This window comes from Aulonocara sp. 'chitande type north' Nkhata Bay, linkage group LG14, assembly GCF_057382095.1.
Source record: "Aulonocara sp. 'chitande type north' Nkhata Bay isolate Kocher_YH1m ecotype deep benthic linkage group LG14, A_spYH_male_GT1.1, whole genome shotgun sequence".
In the NCBI taxonomy this organism is placed as follows: domain Eukaryota; kingdom Metazoa; phylum Chordata; class Actinopteri; order Cichliformes; family Cichlidae; genus Aulonocara; species Aulonocara sp. 'chitande type north' Nkhata Bay.
Window position 1 is genome coordinate 9,416,252 of NC_141357.1, and position 24,238 is coordinate 9,440,489.

At 44.5% G+C, this 24,238-nt stretch overlaps 2 protein-coding genes across 3 annotated transcripts in view; one reads left to right on the forward strand and one right to left on the reverse strand.

The window, feature by feature from the left end:
- Positions 1–4,009: 4,009 nt before the first annotated feature.
- LOC147314067 (zinc finger FYVE domain-containing protein 1) lies at positions 4,010–17,829 on the reverse strand. The gene is made up of 12 exons (XM_086260849.1): positions 17,589–17,829; positions 16,590–16,871; positions 16,143–16,365; positions 15,830–16,047; positions 15,580–15,686; positions 13,623–13,731; positions 13,445–13,542; positions 13,214–13,331; positions 12,245–12,415; positions 11,901–12,093; positions 9,823–9,921; positions 4,010–8,160 (listed from the first exon to the last, which is right to left on the reverse strand). The coding sequence occupies exons 1-12, from the start codon at positions 17,706–17,708 to the stop codon at positions 7,928–7,930; spliced, it is 1,971 nt and encodes a 656-aa protein (XP_086116975.1). The 5' UTR covers positions 17,709–17,829; the 3' UTR covers positions 4,010–7,927.
- A 1,379-nt stretch (positions 17,830–19,208) lies between these two features.
- The window catches only part of dpf1 (double PHD fingers 1), a 54,975-nt gene continuing 49,945 nt past the window's right edge, over positions 19,209–24,238 (forward strand). The window contains exon 1 of one of the 2 annotated variants that reach the window (XM_086260851.1): positions 19,209–19,414. In XM_086260851.1, coding sequence (XP_086116977.1) covers positions 19,209–19,414 — 206 coding nt within the window. The remainder of the gene's footprint in view (positions 19,415–24,238) is intronic. The other variant, XM_086260852.1, reaches the window with a different exon arrangement.

Consider the following 24,238-nt stretch of genomic DNA (forward strand, 5'->3'; position numbering starts at 1 on the left):
GCCTGTGAGGAAGGATGCGACTGAGTATGTGTGATACCCGCGCATCTGTGCGATAGCAACATCCGATAGCTGTATAAGCACAGACTTGGTAATGGTTTTTGTGTAATGGACCATGGCCGGACTGTCAGCTCTGCACCGGATAATGTATCCATGCTACATGCACACACTCATTTATCCTTCTTATCGCTACTTGATCGCACAAAAAGGCACAAACACGCTCACATGCATACTGATATTTCCTGCACGTCAGAAATCTCGTCAAGTGTTTCTCGCACTCCAGGACTCATTCTCTGCACACTTGTGCGATACGGCCACATTTATTAGATATACTGTTTGCAGTGTGACCTCGCAGTCCTTGAAGCTTGAAGGAAGTAATTACATTGATTAATTGGATGTGGTTCCTATTGATTAGCACAGCATCTGTGTCTACTGTTTGGCACACAGCTGGCTCCACCAGCACGACATAGTAATGTATACATTAAGGACGGGTCTTAAACAAAGCAAAGCAGTGATCCATTTTTGTACTTGTGTACATATTAAATAAGCCATGACAAGCTTCTACTAAGGGGGTGCAGTAATATGCACTTGTCAAAACAAAAAAGCAACAAAAACACATTAAGCCCTCAGGGATTAAGCCAACTTCAAATACCAAGGCAAGAGCAGGGGCCTGGCTCTCCTAACAGAGCTCAGTTTAAAATCAAATAAGACTCTAACCACTTTCTCTTTTGGGCTCCTGATAACAGCCTTCCTCCTGCCCGCCGATATAAGATCTTAAATTGTATTGCCTCAAACAATCAGCTCTTGAGATAACGGATCCAAAGGAGAGCTTGACCGGCTTCTGCACATCATCACGAGTAGGAATTTGTCTCAGAGCCCTCAGCTCGGTGCATCCATGAGTCTCTGTGTCCTCCTGACCTTCTTGTGTGTATTTCCCCTGCTATTCTCAAACTGAACAGGGTAATTTGTTGCGCGATACAGATCAAAATTCAATAATCCTGGAATTAGATGATGATTTATGTGTAAGGAGACAAAGAAGAGTATTGTGCAGGCAGAATTTCCCTCTGGGTACAGACCAGAAGGCCTTGGACCGGGGAGTGCTGCCTCACTGTGCACAAACACAAAATGAGCACGGGCAGTGAGAGAGTGCCGGCTCCTACCACCCCCTGCCAGCAGCTGTCACTCATCAGCACTGGGTGCCAGAGAAGACCAGAGCGAGTCAGCTCTCGCCCATTGTTTGCTCTCATCAAATCGCCCAAGCAGTGAAGTAAATCGTCTATTTACTATGCCAGTAAACCAGAGGGGACTTTCCTGTGTGCTGCAATACCTAATAAGCCTATAGCAGACGGAGTTTACAACTCTTTAAAATGGAGCCATCTCCTCAGTGCTTAGTCACAAGCTTAATCATTTGGGTGACAGATTGTCAATATGAGTAAATCCTCTGATATTTATGTCTTCTGTGTAAATGATATCATGCAACACGAGCCCTGAATATCATTTTATTTGCTCTAAGTTTGCCATGCAGAGCTTTTCTGTTTTTGTAAAATGCTACAACTTGGGGGGAAAAGGCTTTTATTTCACTGAATAAATACCTTTAGAGGCTAAAGTAGAAAAGAATAAGCAGTCATGAGAGGTCTAGCAGTAAAAGAGTGATGACAATGCATGCCTCCCTGGGTATACCTGAGAAAGTGTGGACAATTCAGACAATGAAGCCCATAGACCTATGCACTGCCACTGCAAGGCCAATGAAGGTGCAGGGGACATAACAAATAATATAGTGATCAAATCACTCTCATGTGACTCTACTGAGGAGCATGTATCCATCTCCCTACAGCATCTAGCTCTGTTTGTGAAGCAGTGGGAGTCGAGTTCTGAGCTTCTTGAAATCACGAATAACTCACTAGCTGAGAAAATGCACATTTCTAACTTCCAAATAGGACAGCTTCATTGTAAAATCCCCTGCTGGGACTCATTCAGGACACTTACCAGTAGGTGGTCTCATACAAAATTTACTAAGCTCCAGCCGCATTATTTATGCTCATCTGGCGCCCTCCTGTGAAAACACGAGGAATTACAACATGGGCCCGACAACTTATTTCATGCTGCTACAAGATTTGCTCATGCCAGTTCTGTTGGAGCTCTGTAATGTCTTTGATTAAGTATGTATGTGCATGTCTTTACAGCCTTTAAAGCCAACGCTTAAAATTCAGCTGATACCAGTATCTCAACGCCCACCCATGCATCTAAATGTCCAACTCACGAAAAATGTCCTTTTTAAACTTCTTTACACAGCCTAGAATTGCTGCATCTGCAAGCTGCTTTGGAACCCATCTCCCGCACACCTGCTTCTCTCAGGCAGTCCTCTGACTAAATGAAATCTGTAGTCATTGATTGCCTGCTCTATTCTGTGGGTTTCAATGTTGCTATGCTAAGCTTCCACTGGTTTTCCATGTTTGAAAAGAAGAGCAGGGGGATCTCATAAAAGCAGCCAAGGCCCTAAAAATGAAAGCTGCAAATCGAAATTTAAACCTTCTTTTACCCGTTTTAGTTCTGGCTGAAATATCATTAACAATGGTTGATAAATATCTGTATCCACAAGAACAGAACCTTGAATCTGAAGAGAAGGAAACTACCAATACTCATTTCCCACTGTGCCACATTATTACTGGATGTTACAATCCCTGATAATGCATTGCTTTAAATGGAGAAAGCGGGATGGCTGTTATAAGGAAAGGCAGCCCAGAAACTTTAGCAGTTTGGGACACATCGTCAGTAGTGGACCTTGGATTCATCGGGTGTTTCGGCCATTATCACTAGACACCCTCATCTAAGGAGGCCCTGCCAGGGTTGATCAGGCCCGGAGTGTGTCACTGGTTTATGTTGAATTGGTATTTCTCTTCTTCTTTCTTCTGTTTGGTTTTCTGCAGTTTATTTTCTTCTATCTATTCACTGCAACTAAGAAATAATACTTACCTCTTTGACATTTATGGAGCCTCACGTCTTCAAAGGGATAAAAAGGTGACAGAGAGAAGTAAGACCACACCTCTCCACCGGATTGGGCTATAATTAATAATTAATGTGCAAAATTCACTGGAAATCTGCTCATAAAATACTGGTGTGGCGGGGCATGGTCTGCGGTGCTGCTGCAGGGGAGATGGACACACCTGCACGGCCTATGCAATCACGCCATTCGGTCCTAAACCGTTTGGGCTTTACAACAGTGGATTTAAAAGTCATCGTCTGAGTGTTTAAAAAGTCTCGATATCTTTAAATCATACCTTCCCGTGACAAAACCTACTTCGGGATACTCATATATAGTAACCATGTAACACCCACTTTAAGTGCATCATCACATGTTTCAGCAGTCACGCTCTGATCCAGGACCTGGCACTGAGACAGAATAAAAACTCAAGAGGCTGGTGGCTTTTTCAGCAGAGTGTCTTGTTCAGACTTAGTGCTCTTGGATTTTTCCACAGTGCTTTGGAGAAAACCCCCCCAGGACAAATACACGGGGCAGTGCAAACCAGTCACTCAGCTGAGACCACCAGCACCACTAAAGTGTTTCTCCCAAGTTTCCACGTGTTTTGCACCTACAGAACCTGTTTGTACTGAACCAGTCAGTTTTTGAGCAGAACTGCCTTGCCAAGGACCAAATGTGTGCTTGGGAAGTAAACCATAAGGAGCTTATGATCTATATACACACACACACCCACAACGGCAGAAATAAAAAAAACAAAAATCGGAAAACTCACATTTTGTGTAGATACCTCAGATTTGTCCATCATGTTTTAAAGTCATTTACTTTGATTTGCTGTGGCATCGACAATCCATTCACAGACATCCCTCTCCAGATCTCGTGTCCATGCTGGTGCAATGTGGAATTGGTTTTTGAAGGACATGAGGACTACTGCATGGATTTACTGTATCTATCTATACTGTATGGATGGTGTCATTGAACACCAGGGACAATGAACTTCAAATGACCTTGAATGAGAGCGAGAGAGAGAGAAAATTACTTGGGAATATGTGTGTATTTACAGTAAGATTAATTCAAGTGTATTTTAGTCTTTTACAGCAACATCTTTGCCTCCATTTTCATGTGTACAACAGCGAGCTGCTGACTGACTAACAGGAGTGAGTCTAGTCCAGCTGCGTCCTTTTCTATGAATTGTTCACACACAACAGTGCAGGGCCATTAGTTTAGACTGGATTTCATCTTTGGAGACTGCAGTTGACTCCAAGGTAACATGAACACCAGAATACAAAAGCCAATAAACAGAAACAGAGGAGAGGCGATGAGGACAGGTACAGCAGAGTGGAAAGCTTTCAGGTTGAAAAGAAACTATTGGAATTCAAAATCAACGCAGGACAGGTCAGAAATCGACCGCGTCCTTTGAAGAACTCAACAAAACATCACTTCCACTCTGGAGAGAACAGAGATAAAAGTATCAAAGCGAACAAAGATGCAGTAGCAAGAATCGAAACGCTAGACAACACAAGACACTAGTTTAAAAAAACAAAACAAAAAAAAACAACAAACTTGGAGCAAAGCTTTGAATTAAGTTTGGAAAAGACGCGTTTTGTATCGTATGTAATACTCCGAGTACCTAATATTACGTGAGGGTTTTTATTCAATTATATGAATTTATCAGTATCTTGTACCTCTGTTATTGCAGTTTATAGCTCATTTAATGTTATGACTGTTCACCCAGGGACTGCAGGTGGAAATGAGCTAACAGCTAAATCTGGGACGAGGCGTTCTTGTACAAGATTAATGTTTTTGTGCTGACAAATAAAAAAGAAGAGTAAGTGTGAAGTGTCCACAATCCACCACTGTTCCAGCTCATCAGTGAAACAGACAGGAGGTCAATTCATGGCCTGGATGTGCATGACTCACCTGCACTGATGATGGAGGAGATAATCACAGCAGCAGGATGACTTCAGAGGAACACAAATGCATGTTTTGTTTTTATGCACTGCATTCATTATATGGATTCAAATATTAGACTTTATCACTTTTACCTCCTCGCACAGAACTTCTGCACGATAACTACAGAAATGGCAACTCTTTATGTAACGAGACAGACTGTACAGACATCCCAGCCTCTGCTTCTGTCACATTAACACGTTTAGAGTTTGGGTGGAAAGGTCACCTGCCACTCTATAAACAGAATTATCTAGGATTTTCAGGGTAGACTAATTATCCTCCAAAGAGAGACGAACACAAAGAAAAAAAGATGAACAACCAAAGAATGCAGCCAAGATCTAATCTGCACTGCTGCATCGACCAGGCTCACAATAAGGAACACGGAGGGAAAAAAAGAGCCAAGCACAGCAGCAGCAAGCTGAGAATACCTCTGAGGACAGAGGCTTATCAATAAGAGCAAAATAGAGGAGAGTAGATTTTAAACAGACAAAACACACACACACGATGAGCTCATGTGGGCAGTGTGTGACCCATAAGCCCAACTACAAAGAGATCTTAAATGGAAATGGAAAAACAGAATATAATCTTATTTTACCAAACAGAAGACAGATAAAATTTCAATTTGTCTGACTCGGTGTGTACTACAAAGAAATTTACTGCTACTGTGAGGAGAGAGCTGTTAAACCGCGGAGCCAAATCGAACCACACTCATTAGCGATATGAAGCTTTTTTTTTTCCCTACACAAAAACAGGAGATGGATTGACTCCAGCAGCAGCTGGCTCACAAACCAACACTACTCATAAAACGTTTTGTGAATACTGGCAGAACAGGAATAAAACAAACAACTAATTACAGGCGGTGAGAACACAATGCTGATCGAGCCAAAATGTCACCCTGAACTGATGAAAATGGGGAAACGCAACGCTATAGTCGGTTTGGATGGGATGACGGTTTTAAAGCCAGCGGAGTTAAAGATGGAGATGAATGGATGCAGATTACTTCTACTTGACTGCAGTAAAGGACAAAGCCTGCTGTGTGTTATCGCTTTGCTTTCCACCTCCACATCGCACGCTCTCTACTGATGCTATCTGAGGAAAAACCAGAGATAGTCAAAGAGAAGAGCGACTCGTTCCAGTTGCAGTGCTCACCGTCGCCTCACAACTTGTGCGCTCGCGCTCATTCAGAACAAAGTCAGCCGTCAAGCTACTCCCGCTCACATATTTATAGACACAAATCTCTCCTTTGTTTTATTTATTTATTTGGATGAGCCTCATCAAAAACTGAGATTGTCAGTAGCTAGATTTAACAGAAAATTTGATAAGTGGTTATTTTGAAAACTGGGATAAAGCACTAAAGAGTCCAGTATGATACACAGAAAACGTCTCTCGAGAGAGAGAAAATGTCGTTTTTCTTCCATCAGTGTTTATATCATTTGCATGTCATTCACCATGAGAGCAACTCTATCAGGTGTGTTCTTTGTTTTAAAGCCCTTCAAAGACACCAACTCCCATCAATTCATCGGAAACAGCAGCAGACTTGGTATTTCAGACCAAGAAATGAGTCTAAATGCACCGAGTTACAACTACGGACATGCACACAAGACAGCTGATGATGTCTGCTGCTCAGTGAGCCACTCCCCTCATTAGAGAATTCCCTGACCAGAAATAACCTGCACATAACGTCATTTAATCGTAGTTTCTTTTAAGAAAATTTAAACCAGAAAGGAGATCTTACTCTCTGAGCCTGTGCTGGAGGGGTGAGCTCAGCTCTCTCTCACACAAACAAACACACACACTGCTCTTAGTGACACTGCCAGATAGAACCTAATGCTTTAAAGTACCTATGTTGACAACTCCTGTTGCACAAAAAAGAAATTAAAAAAATCATGTGTTGCTCTTCCAGTCATTATTGTTGGCATTTTTGATTGAAGCCTTTGAGATGACTATGACTGAGCGACAGAACGCCGTCACTCTGATAGATTGATGAGAGCAGCGATGTCTGAAAAGGGCTTGAGAGAGCTACCTGGAAACATCAGTGCTTCACTTCTTATAAAACCCCAGAAAGGCAAATCTACATTAGTACACAGGTACTTCTATATAATGGAATGTCTAACATGACAACAGCTACATATTTTATACTGCAGATACAACTTCACGAGAGGATGGAGGCTATAATCGTGGCTCTATAATTAGGCACAAATGAGCTCAGAATTTGAACGTACAGAGAAATCTCCAAAAGCAAACCCAAGAGGTTAAATAAGTGGGTGTTAAGATTCCCATGAAGGCACACACTGCTGCAGTTTGTGTTTCTCCAATTTGCATTGCATTCTGCCCTGAGTACTGTAGGAGCATCCCCCCCCCCCACTATCATGATTATACATACTCCTTAACCAGGACTTGTCACCGTGTAAGTGGTTGCAGTGAGTGGCTACGTTTTAAAAGACCATTCAAACTTTTAAAATCTCCCACTATTCCCAGTACGTCCCTTTTACTCGTCCTCCTGTCATATTTAACTAAGAGCATATTCAAACTGAGAACCATGGTGCTGGCCTGTGCAAAGAGAAATTAATGAGCATGGAAGACCACCCTCGAGTGCAGTTAAGAGTTCAAGCTCTGCTGTTATAATGATAACTGGTCGAGATGAAAGTCTTCATTCTTAAAAGCAGTCAGTTCAAAACACATGTCCAGCTTCCCATTTCTCCAGTTAAAGCATTTCGATTGGTCAGTAGATGCTGTCAATCATCTCACGGCTGACAGGAAATCAGTCGCTCAAGAAGGCAAAAGAGACCGAAAGCAAATCCCGGCTGAGCGGTGGAATCCAGATGGTCATCCTTCTACATATCTGAGCAGCTCCCGTTTCACATAAAACAAAGGCTGATTCCAGACCTGCCATTTAGTCCCCTTCCTGGTTTCCAAGGAGCAGCAGTGCCAAGATTCACAGTGTTTTGTAGCCCATCTGAGAAAAACTGAGAGCACTTTGAGAAGTTTGCCTGGTGGAAAAGGTCACAGGCTGTCTGTGCGGGCGTGACAGCTGTCACACACTCTGACCGGGTGGTCCCAACCTCGAGAGGGCACGGGCTTGTTGTGTGTGGAGCAGGGCCCGCAAACGCCCTGCCCACAGGCCCTGCAGTGGTGCTTCGACATGGCTGGAGTGAAAGGTTTGGAGCACTGGTTGCACTTGGTGATGTCCTGGTCTGGCACCCAGTAGTCTGGCCGAGCCACGTCCTTCACGAAACCTGAAGCGGACGGGCAAACAGAGAAGAGTGAGTTTAAGATTTTAAATCGGAGATTGGCTTTTTATTTTTTATTGTCTTAGAACATAAATGCATTGTTCATTGTGTGTGTGTTGGGAGGGGGGACTACTTCAAAGTGGAAGTCTTCTTTTTGTCCAGTGTTAACAAAGTTACATTCACCACCTAAGATGGCAACATGTAATATGTACCCATCTAACAGCATCTCCATTACAGCCCATTCAAACCCCTTTCAGCTCCACTAAAGAAAACTCTATCTTCCCTCTCTGTGTTTCTCTCTGTGTTTCTTAGAGAAGAAGATTATTTTTCTTGTACAAGAAGCTTTCAGGTTTAGGTTTGTAGTCTTGATCAGTCACAGTTGAGGCTTGTATTCCAGTAAACAGCTTGCGTGGAGGGACAAAGAGGGACTGCGTTTTCTGAAACACAAACCTAAACCTGACATTTTTGCCTGTTAATTAGTTTTTTAAACTGATCTGGACTAGCAAACTATAACCACCAGCCTTACACCCAATACCAGTTATCCATTATTCACAAGGCTATTCGCTACACTAGAAGCACCAAACCCCGCTGCTGTCATCAGAGGACAGACGATATATCCAGCTATCATCTGAGAACCTATGTGGTCACCATTGCAGTGCTGGTCAGGTTGGTGATTCAGAATCATTTATTTTAATCCCTTTGCCCAACATCCTATATATTTGGTTTTTCCTTCCTGGAAACCGTTCATTGAGGCTGACTTCACGCTATGTCCTTCACTCTGCAGGAGCACTCAGCCACTCAAACATCAGTTTCCACAATAAACTCTTGTGCCAAGTCTGAGGCTTTTACTCATCTGTGTTTTAGAGCAAGGTCGAGCAAATCCCAAATTGTGCCAAAGCGTTCTATTATTACCTCCACCGATGAGGTCATGTGACAGGTTGGATTTGTCTGTCTGAAAGCAGCATGATATAAAAATATATGCATTTAATATTTACTACACGTAGAGTTTGACAGAACTTAGAAGTTATTATATTTTTGATCTGGATTCACGAATTTTTGAAAGGATCTTTATTTTTTTATTATTAAAGGAGTTGAGACAAAAACGGGACATTTCACATCATATCTTTACAAATACATATAAAATCAAAGTTTGAAAAAAGGTAGGCGCTGTTTCGATCTGCAGCTGTGTTTCTGCTTATGATCAGAAGCCTATTGAGACTTTGGTACCAGCTTTAACTTAAAATCACTGACTAACTGAATTTGTTGCCACTGTCACAGGTAAACTGGCTCTTGTTGCACTGATGTTGAAGCTTAGCAGTCTGGAATTTCATCACAGTTCATCAAACTAGTTTGACTTTAATTATACGTTAATTTAAACTGATACTGGTGGATAATATATAATTTTAGTGGTATTGCACAGACATGCACTCAGTTCTTGGTGGATGACAAACACCAGTATGCAAAATCACTCTGAAACCAACCATCCGATCATGTCCCAGATGTACCTACGCCTGTAGATTAGCCTATTCTAACACACTCATGGAGTGGTTGTGCTAAAACCAGGTATTAGAATTACCAACAAATATCTGAGTGGTGAGGAGACAATATAAAACAAGCTGCAGAGCACCAACAGACCATGTAATGGTAAAAGAAAAAAGCAGTGCTCACAGAGAGGGTAGTCCACAGCTGTGGTGACCATGTCCAGTGTCGACTGTGCCACCTCCGTCACCCTGCGAGCTATCAGACCACGAGGCTCCACCTTACAGACTAAACAAACAAGGTGTGTGTGAGAGACAAAGAAATCAAAACACAAAAGCAGTAATAACAACAAGTCAGGAGCCGCGACGACCAGCATCAAATGCATGAAAACACACAGTCTCACTGTTCGGTATGCACGCTGCAAATCCATGACACAGTATTTGCTCCCCTCGTGATACCGTGTTTTTTGTTTTTTTTGTATATTTCTCACACTTAAATCTTTCAGACCAGACATTTATTATTAGACAAAGATAACCTGCTTAACCCTCTGGGTCTATATTTCACCTTTAAAAACTGTTTATCTTGCCTTGTTTGGTATCATTATTTTCAGCACAACCTCAAATAACTGGAATTTGAGTAATTTTTTCATTTTTATATACTATATTAGCACAATTGATCTAAATTTAGACAAAAAATTCTAAATCCGAGTAAAAAAAAGTTATATTTTTTACTGTAAAACCCACAAACATATTTAACGAATCATTTTCATAACTTGAAATGCAAATAGAAATTGTACATGTCTAAAAATTATGCACAAGTTTTGCAAACAACAAAGTTATCTGGTACTATTTAAAAATGCAGCCAAGGCCTCGGGCGTTTTTTATATAACCATTTAAATCTATTTACAGAACAATCAGGTGTGCTGCATCAAATAAGAAGGCACACTAATTATTTGTGTCAGTCCAAAAAAATAGTTTGTGTTCAGTATAAGACAGAGGAGAACACCACAGGCCTAAACCCTGCAGGTCTGACAGCAGGAGGTCCTGTTTTCCATGTGGGAACAGCGTTTACACTGGAATCTGCCTGTGGCCCATCGACACAATTCAAAAACTGGTATATAGTTTGAAGTCCGTACTTTCGACCCAGGTTTAAATGGAGACTCTGAGTCGCTGCATCTTGTAGCTGTGTCGTCTTGAATTGGTCATGTGATTTTGACGCGCCAGTGCGTCCGTCGACCCCAGAGGGTTAAATACAAAATGCAGTTTTTAACTCATGATTTCATCTAATAAGGGTTATACAAACCTAACTGGCCCTATGTAAAAAAGTAATTGCCCCATCTTTATAAATCATGAATTAACCACATATTTGTGTAGACTGACTTTGACTTTACTAGCTACACCCAGGCCTGATTACTGACAGACCTGTTTAATCAAGAAATCTCTTAAATAGAACCTGTCTGACAAAGTGAAGTAGCCTAAAAGATCTCAAAAAGCAGCACATCATGCCACAACCGAAAGAAACTCAAGAGCACACGAGAAACAAACTCACTGACATCTATCAGTCTGAAAAGGGTTACAAATCCACTTCTAAGGCTTCAGACTCCAGTGAACCATGGTGAGAGCCATTATCCACAAATGGAGAAAACTTGGAAGCGTGGTGAACCTTCCCAAATGTGGCCAGCCAGCCATATTACTCCAAGAGCGCATCAATGAGTCATGCAGGAGGTAACAAAAGACCCAGAACAACATCTAAAGTACTTCAGGTCAACTTGTCTCGCTTAAGGTCAGAGTTCACATTGAGTCTTATTGTGGAGTTCATGACTCAACATTAAGAAAGAGACTGGACAAAAATGGCAACAATGTGAGTGACAGTCACATAAATAAACCACCAATGCTGAATTAAAACAATTCTGCAGCGAAGAGTGGGACAAAAGTTCTTGATGCCAAGGGTGGCACAACCAGTTATCAGGTTTAGAGGCAATTACTTTTTCACAAGTGACCATGGAGATCTGGATAACTTTCGTCCTTCAATAACTAAAATAACAAATAAAAACTGCATTTTTAAAAATTTACTCAGGTTATCATCGTCTAATATTAAAATTAACAGCATTGTATACACAGGTGTGCGTGTCACATAACATTAAGTGTAAATGTGGGCTCACCTGTAATTGAGTGCTTAGCGACTACAATGATGAAAGACATTTGTCTAATGTAACTCTAGGTTTAGGCTCGTCCAGCAGTTTAACTGACAGCTTGTTTCTGTCTTACCCTGGCTGTTGGTGTCAGGAGGACCTCCCTGGCGGTAGCAGGCCTCACACACCCTGACAGGACTGTTGCCCCAGCCCCTCTCTGGCACCGGCATCCTGCGGCTGGAACAAGGATGGCAGAAACCCTCCCCACATGATCGACAGTGATGCTTCCTTTCAGCCTCCTTGAACTCCTTTTGACATCCATGACAGGCCTGAGGGGAAAGAGGGAGGGGGATACAGTGATGGCAGATATCACACCGACAGACACAAGTCAATGAAGACCAAAAATTTAACCACTTATAACTGCTATAGTTATTCTAGTGCCTTATGTTGTGTTTCTAAATGTTAGCCCTTCATACTCACAGTGATCTCTGTATTAGGTCTCCAGTATGGAGGTGCCACCTGGTCAGTAATCCAGGCAGTGACGGCTTTGGTGGGGCCAGTACCGTACTCTGACACTGACTGAATCACATAGTTCATCCCATCCAAGACCCTCTGGGCAGCATTTTGGTGGCTGGTTAGAAAAGCGTCAGACTGAAGAAAGACACGAGTGTGATCTCAATTAAAAGCTTGATAAAGAGGATGATGGGCAAATTAAGTGCCCATTAGTGATTCCACCATCATTTCTACAGTCACAAGTGCAAATCAGCTGAAGTGAATCATCTTAACCCCCAGAATTTCTTGCAGTTTAGCATTTAATATCAGAATTACCGTATGAGGCCAATAACTGGGAACTCCCAGTTGCAGGGAGGAAGGCAATGATGGTGTTATAGCATGGCTCAACAGTCCAAGTGTTTCACTTAAATTTACATCTGACAAAACATGCGAGCATCCTGTTTTGTCTGTGTGCAGAGAAAGCTTAGCTGCAGGCTCTCTCTATAGCAGCAATGCCTGCAGCATGCAGGGATGAATCCAAACTGATGGCAAAGGGTGTACTCCACCACACCTCAAACGTTTAGTTGCTACTTATTTAGATTAGCAGAACTAAAAGTAAATATATTAAATAACACCCCAACCCATAACGAGACAGCCTAAAGAAATGAATTTAACCATTACAGAATATTTTTTCTCTAGGGCAGTGACAAAATATGACAGTACCTTACTGAGTGTCAGGACAACAATCACTAAAACAATTTGCCTCTGCTTTAATTACAGGCAACAAAAATCCAAAACAGTATTTCAGTACTGCGTGCTTATTTTACAAAGACTAAAAATATGTAACATAAAACCAACAGGTGCTATTTTTTACACTCTCCACAAATTCTTTTGATGTTTTTTGTGAAATAAACATTATTAAATATAAACATGAGTTAAGCATGTTTTAGTACTCACATCCTCCCAGACGTGCTTGACCTCTGATCGCACCACACCACTCTCTGGGTCCTGGTTTCCCATCCAGTACTGTCTGCTGCGGTAGATTACCCCACAGCTAGCACACTCCAACACATATCTGAAAGAGGGACGAGAGGAACAAGGCAGCAGACAGTGGAAGTGAGATTATTGGCTGAAAGGCAAAGAGGAGTGTGAGCGTCCGCCTAAGTGTGTATATGTGAGTTTCCATACCCTGACCAGGCGTATTTGGCCAGTCCAAACCAGGGATTATCAGACGAAGCTGATGTTTTGGGCACAACAATCACCTCTCTGCCAGCTTCATAGCACCTCTGGACATGCAACACAAAACAGATGTAAACAACAACAACATACAGGTTCACCAAAACTAGCAGTGAAATTCTGTTCTTACCTTACAGATGAGGACCTTGTTGTTGTACTGGTGTGCATACTGGCAGAGTCCATCTGCCATGTGGGGAACTCTGTCTCTCAGGTGGTTCATTCCATTTTTACAGCGAATGCTGGAGAGTCGACATGACAGATATTAGAGTTGGTGAAGGAGAGGGGGATTTGTAAGAAACCTATGGTTACAGTGCACTCATTCTGAACAAGTGTTATAATTTCTCACACACACGCTGCTCTCAGGTTTTAGGAAAGAACAAGGAAGAAGAGTAGCTAAGAAGCAAAGTAGGTTTCTCTTCACCAAAACCAAAACATGGAAAAAGAATTAGCACTTATGCATCCCACTGAGGAGATAGTTAACATCCACAAGAAAAGCAGAGGATTCCCATTTTTAAAGAATACTGTTCTCTACTGTGATTCAGTCACAGAGACAGTAAAAGGCTGTTGTTCTGAGATGGAAAACTAGAACTATTTGGATCAAACTAAATGAGAAAAAACTCAGGAAAGGTGTGGTTATAATAACAGTCCATCCAAGGTGATTAGGTAATCTGCAAACACCCAGCGCTGGAGATGAGTACAGTTTCCAGATCAACAATAATAATACACACTTCTCACACATTCCCAACTATGCAATCTAAATATTTCAGGTTTAGGTTGACCATCCATCCATCCATCCATCTTCATCCGCTTTATCCGGGGCCGGGTCGCGGGGGCAGCAGCCTAAGCAAAGAGGCCCAGACCTCCCTCTCCCCAGCCACCTCCTCCAGCTTATCCGGGGGAATACCAAGGCGTTCCCAGGCCAGCCGAGAGATATAATCTCTCCAGCGTGTCCTGGGTCTGCCCCGGGGCCTCCTCCCGGTGGGACATGCCTGGAACACCTCACCCAGGAGGCGCCCAGGGGGCATCCTTGTCAGATGCCCGAACCACCTCAGCTGGCTCCTTTCGATGTGGAGCAGCAGCTGCTCTACTCTGAGCCCCTCCCGGATGGCCGAACTTCTCACCCTATCTCTAAGGGAGAGGCCAGCCACCCTTCGGAGGAAGCTCATTTCTGCCGCTTGTATCCGCGATCTCGTTCTTTCGGTCACTACCCACAGCTCGTGGCCATAGGTGAGGGTAGGGACGTAGATCGACCGGTAAATTGAGAGCTTCGCTTTTACACTCAGCTCCCTCTTCACCACGACGGACCGGTGCAGCGTCCGCATTACTGCAGCTGCAGCCCCAATCCGTCTGTCGATCTCCGGCTCCCTTCTCCCATCACTCGCGAACAAGACCCCGAGATACTTGAACTCCTCCACTTGGGGCAGGAACTCATCTCCGACCCGGAGTGAGCACTCCACCCTTTTCCGGCTGAGAACCATGGCCTCAGATTTGGAGGTGCTGATCCTCATTCCCGCTGCTTCACACTCGGCTGCGAACCGTTCCAGTGCGAGCTGGAGGCCCTCACCCGATGAAGCCAACAGAACCACATCATCTGCAAAAATCAGAGATGAGATTCTGAGGCCACCAAAGCGAAAGCCCTCCGCCACTTGGCTGCGCCTAGAAATCCTGTCCATAAAAATTATGAACAGAACCGGAGACAAAGGGCAGCCCTGGCGGAGCCCATCACCCACCGGGAACGAGTCCGACTTATTGCCGGCAATGCGAACCAAGCTCTTGCAACGGTTGTATAGGGATCGAATGGCCCATAGCAATGGGCCAGACACCCCATATTCCCGCAACACCTCCCACAGGACACCCCGAGGGACACGGTCGAATGCCTTCTCCAAGTCCACGAAACACATGTAGACTGGTTGGGCAAACTCCCATGCACCCTCAAGTATCCTGGAGAGGATAAAGAGCTGGTCCAGTGTTCCGCGACCAGGACGAAAACCGCATTGTTCCTCCTGTATCCGAGGTTCGACTAACCATACGTTCAAATTTTAAGGACCAGTTCTAGCTCTTGTGTGTAGACAGCGTTACTGACTTACTTGCAGCTGAGACAGAGAGCTGAGCAGGTGAAGTATTCATCTGGGAAGAAGGAGTACAGTGTCATCTTTTCATCTGATAGTTCTCCACAGAAACGCTCACTCAGAGCCTTGTTGAAACAAAAACAGAAGGGATTAGAAGACAGAGAACTAGATGGGAGCTGAAAAAAGGCTGAGGAGACACAAAGGAAGGATTAAAAAGAATCATATGCTTTTTCTTAAAAGGCCTCTAATATGGTGCTTCTTCACTTACTTCTAGTGCATGAAACACTATCCCAGGCTGGCGGGGGGACCGTGTATGAGTGTTCTTCACTTGCTGCTTGATGGCCTCTAGCAGCCCGCTATAGTCTGTGGGCGGTGTGATCGTCTGAGTGCCTACGTACTGCACTGAGCTGAAGGCCTCTGTCCCCAAACCCAGGTCATGAAAACGCTTCTGGAGGAGTGTGTCTGCATAGCCGGCCATCTTTGAGTCTACAACAGGAAGGAAAGACAATAACATTGAAATCTGTGACACAGGAAATTACAACCAAGGGAAATAATTATCCTAAAGTTCTGCTTGGAAGTACCTTGGCCCAGGAGTTGCGTGTGTGTTGTTTCCTGGAAGATGATGACTGCAGGCCCCAAAGAGGACAGGGGTACATCCAGACCACAGCGGGTGGACAGGGCCCTTAGCTCTGGGGTGAAATGCTTCAGGTATGCCCCTGAGGCACTACTCAGGAACTGGAACATGTCATTGTGAAGACGCTCTGCCCGTGTGCGATACACCACTATATCCGACACTGCCAGCACCTGAAATTGAAATAAAAATGTATCTGGAAATAAGATGACTTGCTTATATCATGAAAACATTAGAAATGAGAAATAAAGTGAGTTTCACTGTTCTGTTTACATGATTAGGATGTGACCATTACCTCAGCAGAACAAGCAAAGAAGACAATACTAGAAGTCAGCACACAAAATCACAGACTCCTCCAATTATTCCACCCAAACCAAGCAGCAACCGCTAAATTTACCTTCAGCAGCAGCCGCATTCTCTGGTTCTGATTGGCTGCGGCTCCCAAGAGGCCCTCTGTATCCAGCGCAATGAGGCTGAGAGTGGGGTTGTAAGCAGCCCAAACTCCCACAGTACAGGAGCTGGGGGACTTGGAGGTGTAGAAAACAGTCTCGCCATCAAACAGGACGTGGTTAAGCGTGTGGGACTTGCCATCACCGGTGTTTCCAAAGATGGAGAGGACCTTGACGCCCGCTACGTCGGCACAGCCAAGTCGCTCCACGAACTCTGCCTCATCCCGGACCTATAGGATAAGAGGAGAAAGAGCACCAAGAGACAGGCTGGTTACAGAGATGAGCTATTTTGTGGCACCGTGATACAATTGGGCAAATTACTTTTACTGATTCTTTACGAACGGTATTATTTATTTTAAACAAAGAAACCAAAAACAAAACAAAAAAAGAACTGCGGGGGATTAGTCACTTCAATCTTAACGCTGGTTGTTCATACAGATTACCTTAAGTACACAAGAAAACATTATCTCTTGTACTTTGTAACACTGTGAGGGTGCCTTCCATGTGGGTCAACTGTGCTGTATGACTCACCAGGGACTTTCCTAATAGCAACCCTGTCTGCTGTTGTGCTGCTCTTATTTACAACTTAAATTTAATGTTTTTTCACAGTATTATAAGCAAGACACCATCCACACGTTAAAGCCACGGGCTGTATACAGACAAAGGCTAAAAAGACAAGAGGCTAAACACGACGAACATCCAAACACGCTGTTTAACGTCGCATTAGCAAAGCGTCGTGAAGTAGCTAAAGCCTCAACAAACTTGCTTTATTAGCTTCAAGACAAAAAGATCGATTTAGCGCTGAAAGCAGATTTGGCTCATCCAACATTTTTTTCTTTTCGTGACAAAAGATAGTTAAGGGCCTTCCGTAACAGGAGTCTTCCCCTTTCTAGCCTAGCGGCTAACTGTTAGCCGCCGTTAGCTCAGCTGATGTTAGCTAACTTTACCTGCAGGTTTTCTTGCTCGTCCACGAGCAGGAAGCTCCGGCCGCCGCCGTTGGGACGGTCCTCCGGCTTCAATGGACTGATCGACAAACTATCCATTTCTTTCATCAGTATATCGGACATCGTTGTTCACTTAATTGAAACGCATTTGTGGCAGCAGCACCAAAGAGCAAAGCGAAAGTTTAACATGACGCCTACCTGTCGATCAATCACAACAACAGCGCGTGGACTGTAGGAGGAGCCAGATGGGGCCACGCAGGGCAGCAACGTAAGACGCGCTTGTTTGACTTTGGTCTAAACATGAGCACCACCGTGTGGTCAGCCGCAATACAGCACCTCACATGCCATTCAACAAACTTCCTTCATCAGGGAATGAGAAAGCATAAAATAAAACCGAGTGGACCCATGTGACCGGTCTTTTGTGGCCCCTAATATATATTATTATTATATTTTTTTCTTATTTAGGATTAATGATGTGAACCAAACACAAATAACGTTCATCTAACATTTCTTGCTACGTTAATACAAAATAACACATTTATTATTCTTCACAACTAAAGAATAACGCACAAAATCAAAGTTTCCTTAACTGACAGAGAGTATTTTATCGGAGCGGTGCTTCCATGCTAGAGCTGCTTGCTAATGTTCATTAAATATTTGTTAGCACAGATCTATAAATATCACATGTCACTGGCTTCAGAGCGGCGCCACTGCTGCTAACATGACATGGAGAAAGAAATTCCAGCATTGCTGCTCTAACGGCTCTGAGTCCTTCCTTCCTTCCTCCCTCATCTCCTCCCTCCCTTCCTTCCAATGTCTAGGGAGTGGAAAATGCCAGCCCAGGCTTTGGCATAGTCGCTTTAACACCCTTGTCTCTAGCCTGAGTCAAATAAAATCGCCACCTGGGACAGATCCAGCAAAAGATGTAGTAAGGGCAAGAAAACGAGCGAGAGGGGGAAGGATGCAATAAAGGATGGCGTGGTTAAGGATTTAGAGAGGGTCCCGGCCTTTCTCCGGGCTCAACTATGAGAGACAAATGTCTGAAAGAATCAATTATAGGCCTACTCCCAACCCATCACCCCTGATTAATGAATAATTAAAGCTTCTCATTGCAGGGCTATCTAACATCCATGAGGCCATGAAGCCGCTAAGATTACGCAGAAACAACTTCTCTTGATTTTCAACAAATGACTATACAGACCTGTCCTCAGTTTCCTTAACAAAACAGGTAAACATCTTTGTATGCAGTTTGTGCTTTTTGCTACTCGAGTATCCAGTTATTCCCTTTACAGTGCATTTAATATGATATCTGACCCAAATTTGCACCCATATCCACAATCATACCTCTGTAAACAAACACAATTTAGTGTTTAGCTGCTATAAGAGCCAGAGTCATCATCATCACCCAGACAAGGGAACGATGCTTATAGGAGAGACTGACAGAAAGTCCTGCAACCCAACCTCAACATAACTGTGGTGGATTTTCTTCTTCTTCTTTCTTTTCTATAAATTCGGATGGGGGGTATGGGGGGCATTGCCCTAACAAGTCCGAGGCGGGACCGTGGTCCACTTAAACCGCTACCCCCGCTGGAACTTGTAGTACTGTGCTCCTCGGCGCGTCTCATGTTGACATGCATAAAAACTACACTTCCCCAAAGCTGTCACAGAGCGCTCCCGCCTCCCATTGGCTGGCCGCTCCAGCCGCAGCCCCAGAGAATGAATGAAATTGAAATAGCTGCTACATTACATGTACAATACCGGGCTCTGCAGTGTTGCATTCTATCATACTATATCAAAATGGCCACAGCGGTACAGAACCCCCTCAAATCGTAAGTACAACACGTTTCCTGAGTGTTTGCGCTTTTTTCGGTCATTGTGCATGCTGTCACTGTCAATTTAAGCCCCTCAATTTCCCACATATTTCCCCAGCATGATTACCAACGCGTCTATATGCATGCAGTGCATACAGCGGAGAATGAGATAACGTCAGGAGAGGCGAATCAGCCCCGGAGAAAAGTTAGATTTAAAGCTGATGGAGGTTTCTGGGAGGTTTTTTCGGGCATGAGTGGTGGGGGGATTATTGCGCGCTCCGATGCAATTCATATAATCATTTCTCTGAGCCGACAGCAGCGTGTGTGCAGAGATATGGAGGAATGCTGGAGGTAGATTTGGGTGACCCGGTATGTCCCTTGCCAGTGTAGCCAGCCAAGATCACGGCCAAAGCCGGGCTGGAGTGGCAAGGCTGTCCGGGAGGAAGGGGGATGGTTTAGATGGCTTTACAGTACCTGTGTGTATATTTTGTTGAAGGGGGGCTGAGAGGAGGTAAACAAGTAGACTGAACGAAGTGCTCCGTTCCCGGGTTTTTAGGCTGCAGCGTTACCTTTACCGCCGGACCTCTTGGAAACGTATAGTGCGAGGTAAATAACGCTCCTCGAAGACTTGCTTTCATCTTCGGCGCTTAGAATAAAGCCTGGAATCCAACCCAAAGCCCGGCGCTTTACATTTAGTGCAGCTACATCACAGCGGACATTTATCTCCACTGACAGACGTTAAAGCGGCGGGTTTCCCCGTGAAGTTTCTTCCGCGATGATCCCCTTTGTGCAGTTTTTTTTTTGGGTGGTGGGGGTGGTGGGAGTGGAATGTCTTTTTTTTTGTTTTTTTGTTTTTTGTTCTGAGACTGGTTTCAGCGGAATGCAGACGCCTGCTGCCCGCCTCAGCTCCCGGCCAAAAAGGTGGCTGATGTGCGTCTGTCAGCGGGTACGCACGTTCAGCCAAAAAAACAAAAAAAACAATAGCTCGAGTACCTTGGAGTGTTTGAGCATACAAACGCTCCAGCTCAGGCAGTTTGAAACAAAGAAAAGTCACAAGACCTATGTGCCAAAGGAAGGAGGGAGGGGGGGAGGCACATCGGATGCTGTGCAGGTTTTTACCTGAGCAGGGAGATGGGATATAGTGTCTGTCTGTCAGCTTCTCCGAGAGGCGACATTTCGCGCATTTCCATGAACGACTGCCCTGTACGTGCCTGCTGTGAAAAGCTCCTCACAGGGGAGAGGGAACTGGATTTGTAACGGTGCTGATTGGTCAGCAAGCCCTGATTGACTGTGATGGTATTTTGGGGGTGTTTTGGTTCAAAGTACTTGAACTACAACGCAACGCAGGGACCACAGATATAACGCAAACACGCAGGAGATGAATCATTTATTTTTGGTTTATATATGCTCTAAAGGGCAGGTATGTGGCAATGCCGATGACGGGACGAGAATGGATGGGTGGAAAAGGATGAAGGCTCCTCTTCTCTCCTCCACAGGATCCAAGCAAAGAAAAAGTGTGTCCAGATTGTTCCCAGAGGCCCTCAGTGGCACCATGTCAGGGGATTAAATTGACTCATTTGCATGGAGTACACACCAAGACACACAAACAGAGAACACAGGGTTTTGGTACAAGGAGGAGAATAGAATGAGGGGTGGGGGGAGTGTACAAAAGACAGCAAAGTAAGTGGTTAGAAAGAGTGACTAATGAACTACAGCCCAATTTTGAGTGGACTTACACTGATTTCTGTTTAAGTGCTTCAAGTTAGACCAGAACCTCCATATTGTTAGCCAGTATCAACCCTGCAGGGATGCTGGATTCCCTTAAAGCACGTGAGAAGAGGACAAAGCTGGATGTGTTTATTTATTTATTACACAAGGCCACAGCAATCAAAGCGGCCTTTAATATCTCACCAACTGCATAAATGCCATCATTACGCAGTGTGGGTTTAACTGTGTTCCAGTTACCGCTCTGCAATGGGCTTTTAAACAAGCCCTTGTAATTAGCATGTCTACAAACAAACTTGCTATTAGAGGCTTACAAATTAGGGGCCCATCCAGTAAAATGGGCCAAACAACCAGCAAAATTGGGTTCAAAGTCAGCCCTAATAGGGTGGCTGAGCCCTGCGCGCCTGGAGACGATGCCTGTTGTGCCCATGAATGTCCCCAGACCTTGCTGGATCTCTGCGGCGAATTAGCTTTAATTCAGTGTATATAAATCTTTGGGAAGCTGCTGGTCCCCACTGTCCAGCTGAGTGTGAGCGGGACACTGTGACAGCCAGTCTACGTGAGTGGAGGTATGGTGGAGGGTTGATGTGCAACAGCAAATGAGGGGAGGAGAACACCGAGCTCCATTCAATCTGCTGGGCATTTCCCTACCAGCCCTTCTCCCTGTCTATCACTCTCTCTCTCTCTCTCTGCTGGATTAGACTCGTTTATAATCTCTCTTTCTCCCTCCCTTTTACTTCCTCTCTGTCCTCCCATCACCCTGCTGCCCTCTCTTCCACTATATGCCTCCCTCCTTCTTCGCCGCTTTCCCCATCCATCACTAGTTTTGCCATCTCTCGTTTTTATTCAGCCATCTCCTTTCTCTCTCTCCCTCTCTCTCTTTTTGTTGTCCATTTTCCTTCTTTTTGGCCTCAAACCATCTGAGCCCTCTCCCCTCCCACCACTCTTCTTTACATTGTGAATCAAGGCATGGCCACTCTTTTAATAAACTACATCGATGAGAAATTCCTACGCATTCTCTCAGATCCCTCGAAACTCCGTTATATAGCTTACAGCTAAGAGTTCCTTAAGATGTATCTACTGTATATTTGGGCCATCCACTGCCAAGAAAGGGCTTTTAGTATACTGTCACCACATTATATAATGTTTCATAAGAGTTATGGTGTTTACAAAAGACACCCTGAATATTTGGGCTTCTGGATGTCTGCTTATAAGTCATCTTTAAAATCCTCTGCAGATGAAAGTCTTTCGGGAGGAGAGCGCAATTAAATGAAATTTCAGACTTTGCAGCAATCACTTAAAGGCACAGGTGGCAGAACTGATCAAAATGACAGTGGATGGCGTGTGCATTTCCACGATATTACTTCCCCGTGCTGGTTAGAGAGGGAGATGTAGATAGTTGCGCGCTGTGGCACTGGCAGCAGTTGTGGTGGCAGGGCCCTATATGATATTATTTCTGCCCTGCCTGACTGAGCTAAATGAGTTCCGTGTAATAACCGGCTCTGTGTGCAAACAGCCCCGCGTGATGGCTGAAGCCACAGCCTGAGCATCCATTTCTAGATCTTTCCCTCTCCTTTCAATCTCTCCCTTTCATTCCCTCACTCGCTCATTTGTGTGGCATCGCGCGTGTGTACGGAGGTAGACAGGAAGGCACACAAACACGCACACACTGTTGCACTCTCTCATTTCCTCTCTTACTCTCAGTTTTTTTCTTCACCCGTATGGGAGTAAGCCTGAGGTCTGATGTTTTTAAGGGTATTTCTTTTTCCGACTTATTCCTTTCATCATCCCCTTATTTAGACTTTCTATCTGTTTTACTTTTTTTATGAAGACAGGAGAGAGAGAAACACACACACAGAGTGTGTGAGAGAGAGAGCGAGAAAGAGAGAGACATAGATAAGTATTTTTAGCTCTATGACCTATTTCTCCAGTGCTACCTAACTGACTGTCAGTCAGCTGCACTGCTTTGGGACTTTGCGTGATTTCCAGCTAGGGAATTTGGAATTTGTAGTTCTGTTTGGTTGGAACTTGAAGTCCAAACTAAAGGCGTGGTAGGAAAGGAACAGAATATATTAAGCCTCTAGTCTCCTCAACATTATTTCTTCTCTCTTGTCAGTCCCCATTTATATTATTCCCAGTGTCTGTGCGCGTCCACTGGTTCCCTATCAGGAGTTGTTGAGGGAGGAGTCAACAAAAAACCCCAGTGCCTGCTTTCCTCTGCAGCACTTTAATAAGGATGCACAGTGGTGTGGGGAAGTGGGGGTCTGTAGGTTTGGTGGGGTGGGCTGGGGGCCACTAATAAACACACACACGTAGCCACACATGCAGACACACGTGCGCACCCAGATACAGAGGTAGGGAATCCATCGCCTTAATAAGAGGCCAAGTGCAGTGGTGATAAATCTCACCTGAAGGAGCTGTTCACAGGCAGATTGCCTTACCCTGATGTACTGCCCTCAATGCACACTGCAGCCAGTTATAGGCTATATACACCCACCCACGCGCGGGGATGTATGCGCACGCAAACACAAACAATCAGCGCGCATAAACAGGCACGCACGAGCGATAGCCGCACGCATATGTAGAGACAAACAAACGCAAGCGGCAATCGTGAACAGACACATGGACATGGTGGGCCTGTGATTCACAGATTTAGAGGGTTTCTCGGAGAACCACACCCAGCGGACAAGCAGGCAGACGCACAACTCTTCATTAAAATCGCATGCAGCAGGTAACACAAAGCGCTGACAGAAACGACACGATCTGTTGCACGGCCCTGCCTGTTTCTGCCTCCCTCCGTCAGATCTCTCGTCATGTTCAAATATGCAAACAGTCAGTTGCAGACACACACACAAACACTCGTGCACATACACACATGGCCATACCCAGTGCTGTGACAGCCATTCGAGGAAACTGACGCTTTCCAGCTGGTAGCGTGGCAGACGTCCGCTCCTGCACAGACACAGCCACACTCCTGTCTGTCCATCTGTCTGTCTGTCACTGTCAAACTGAATGTGCGGCCTCTTTGTCTTTTTCTGACTGGCGTGCACGCTCTCAGTCACACACACACACACACACACACACACACACACACACACACACACACACACACACACA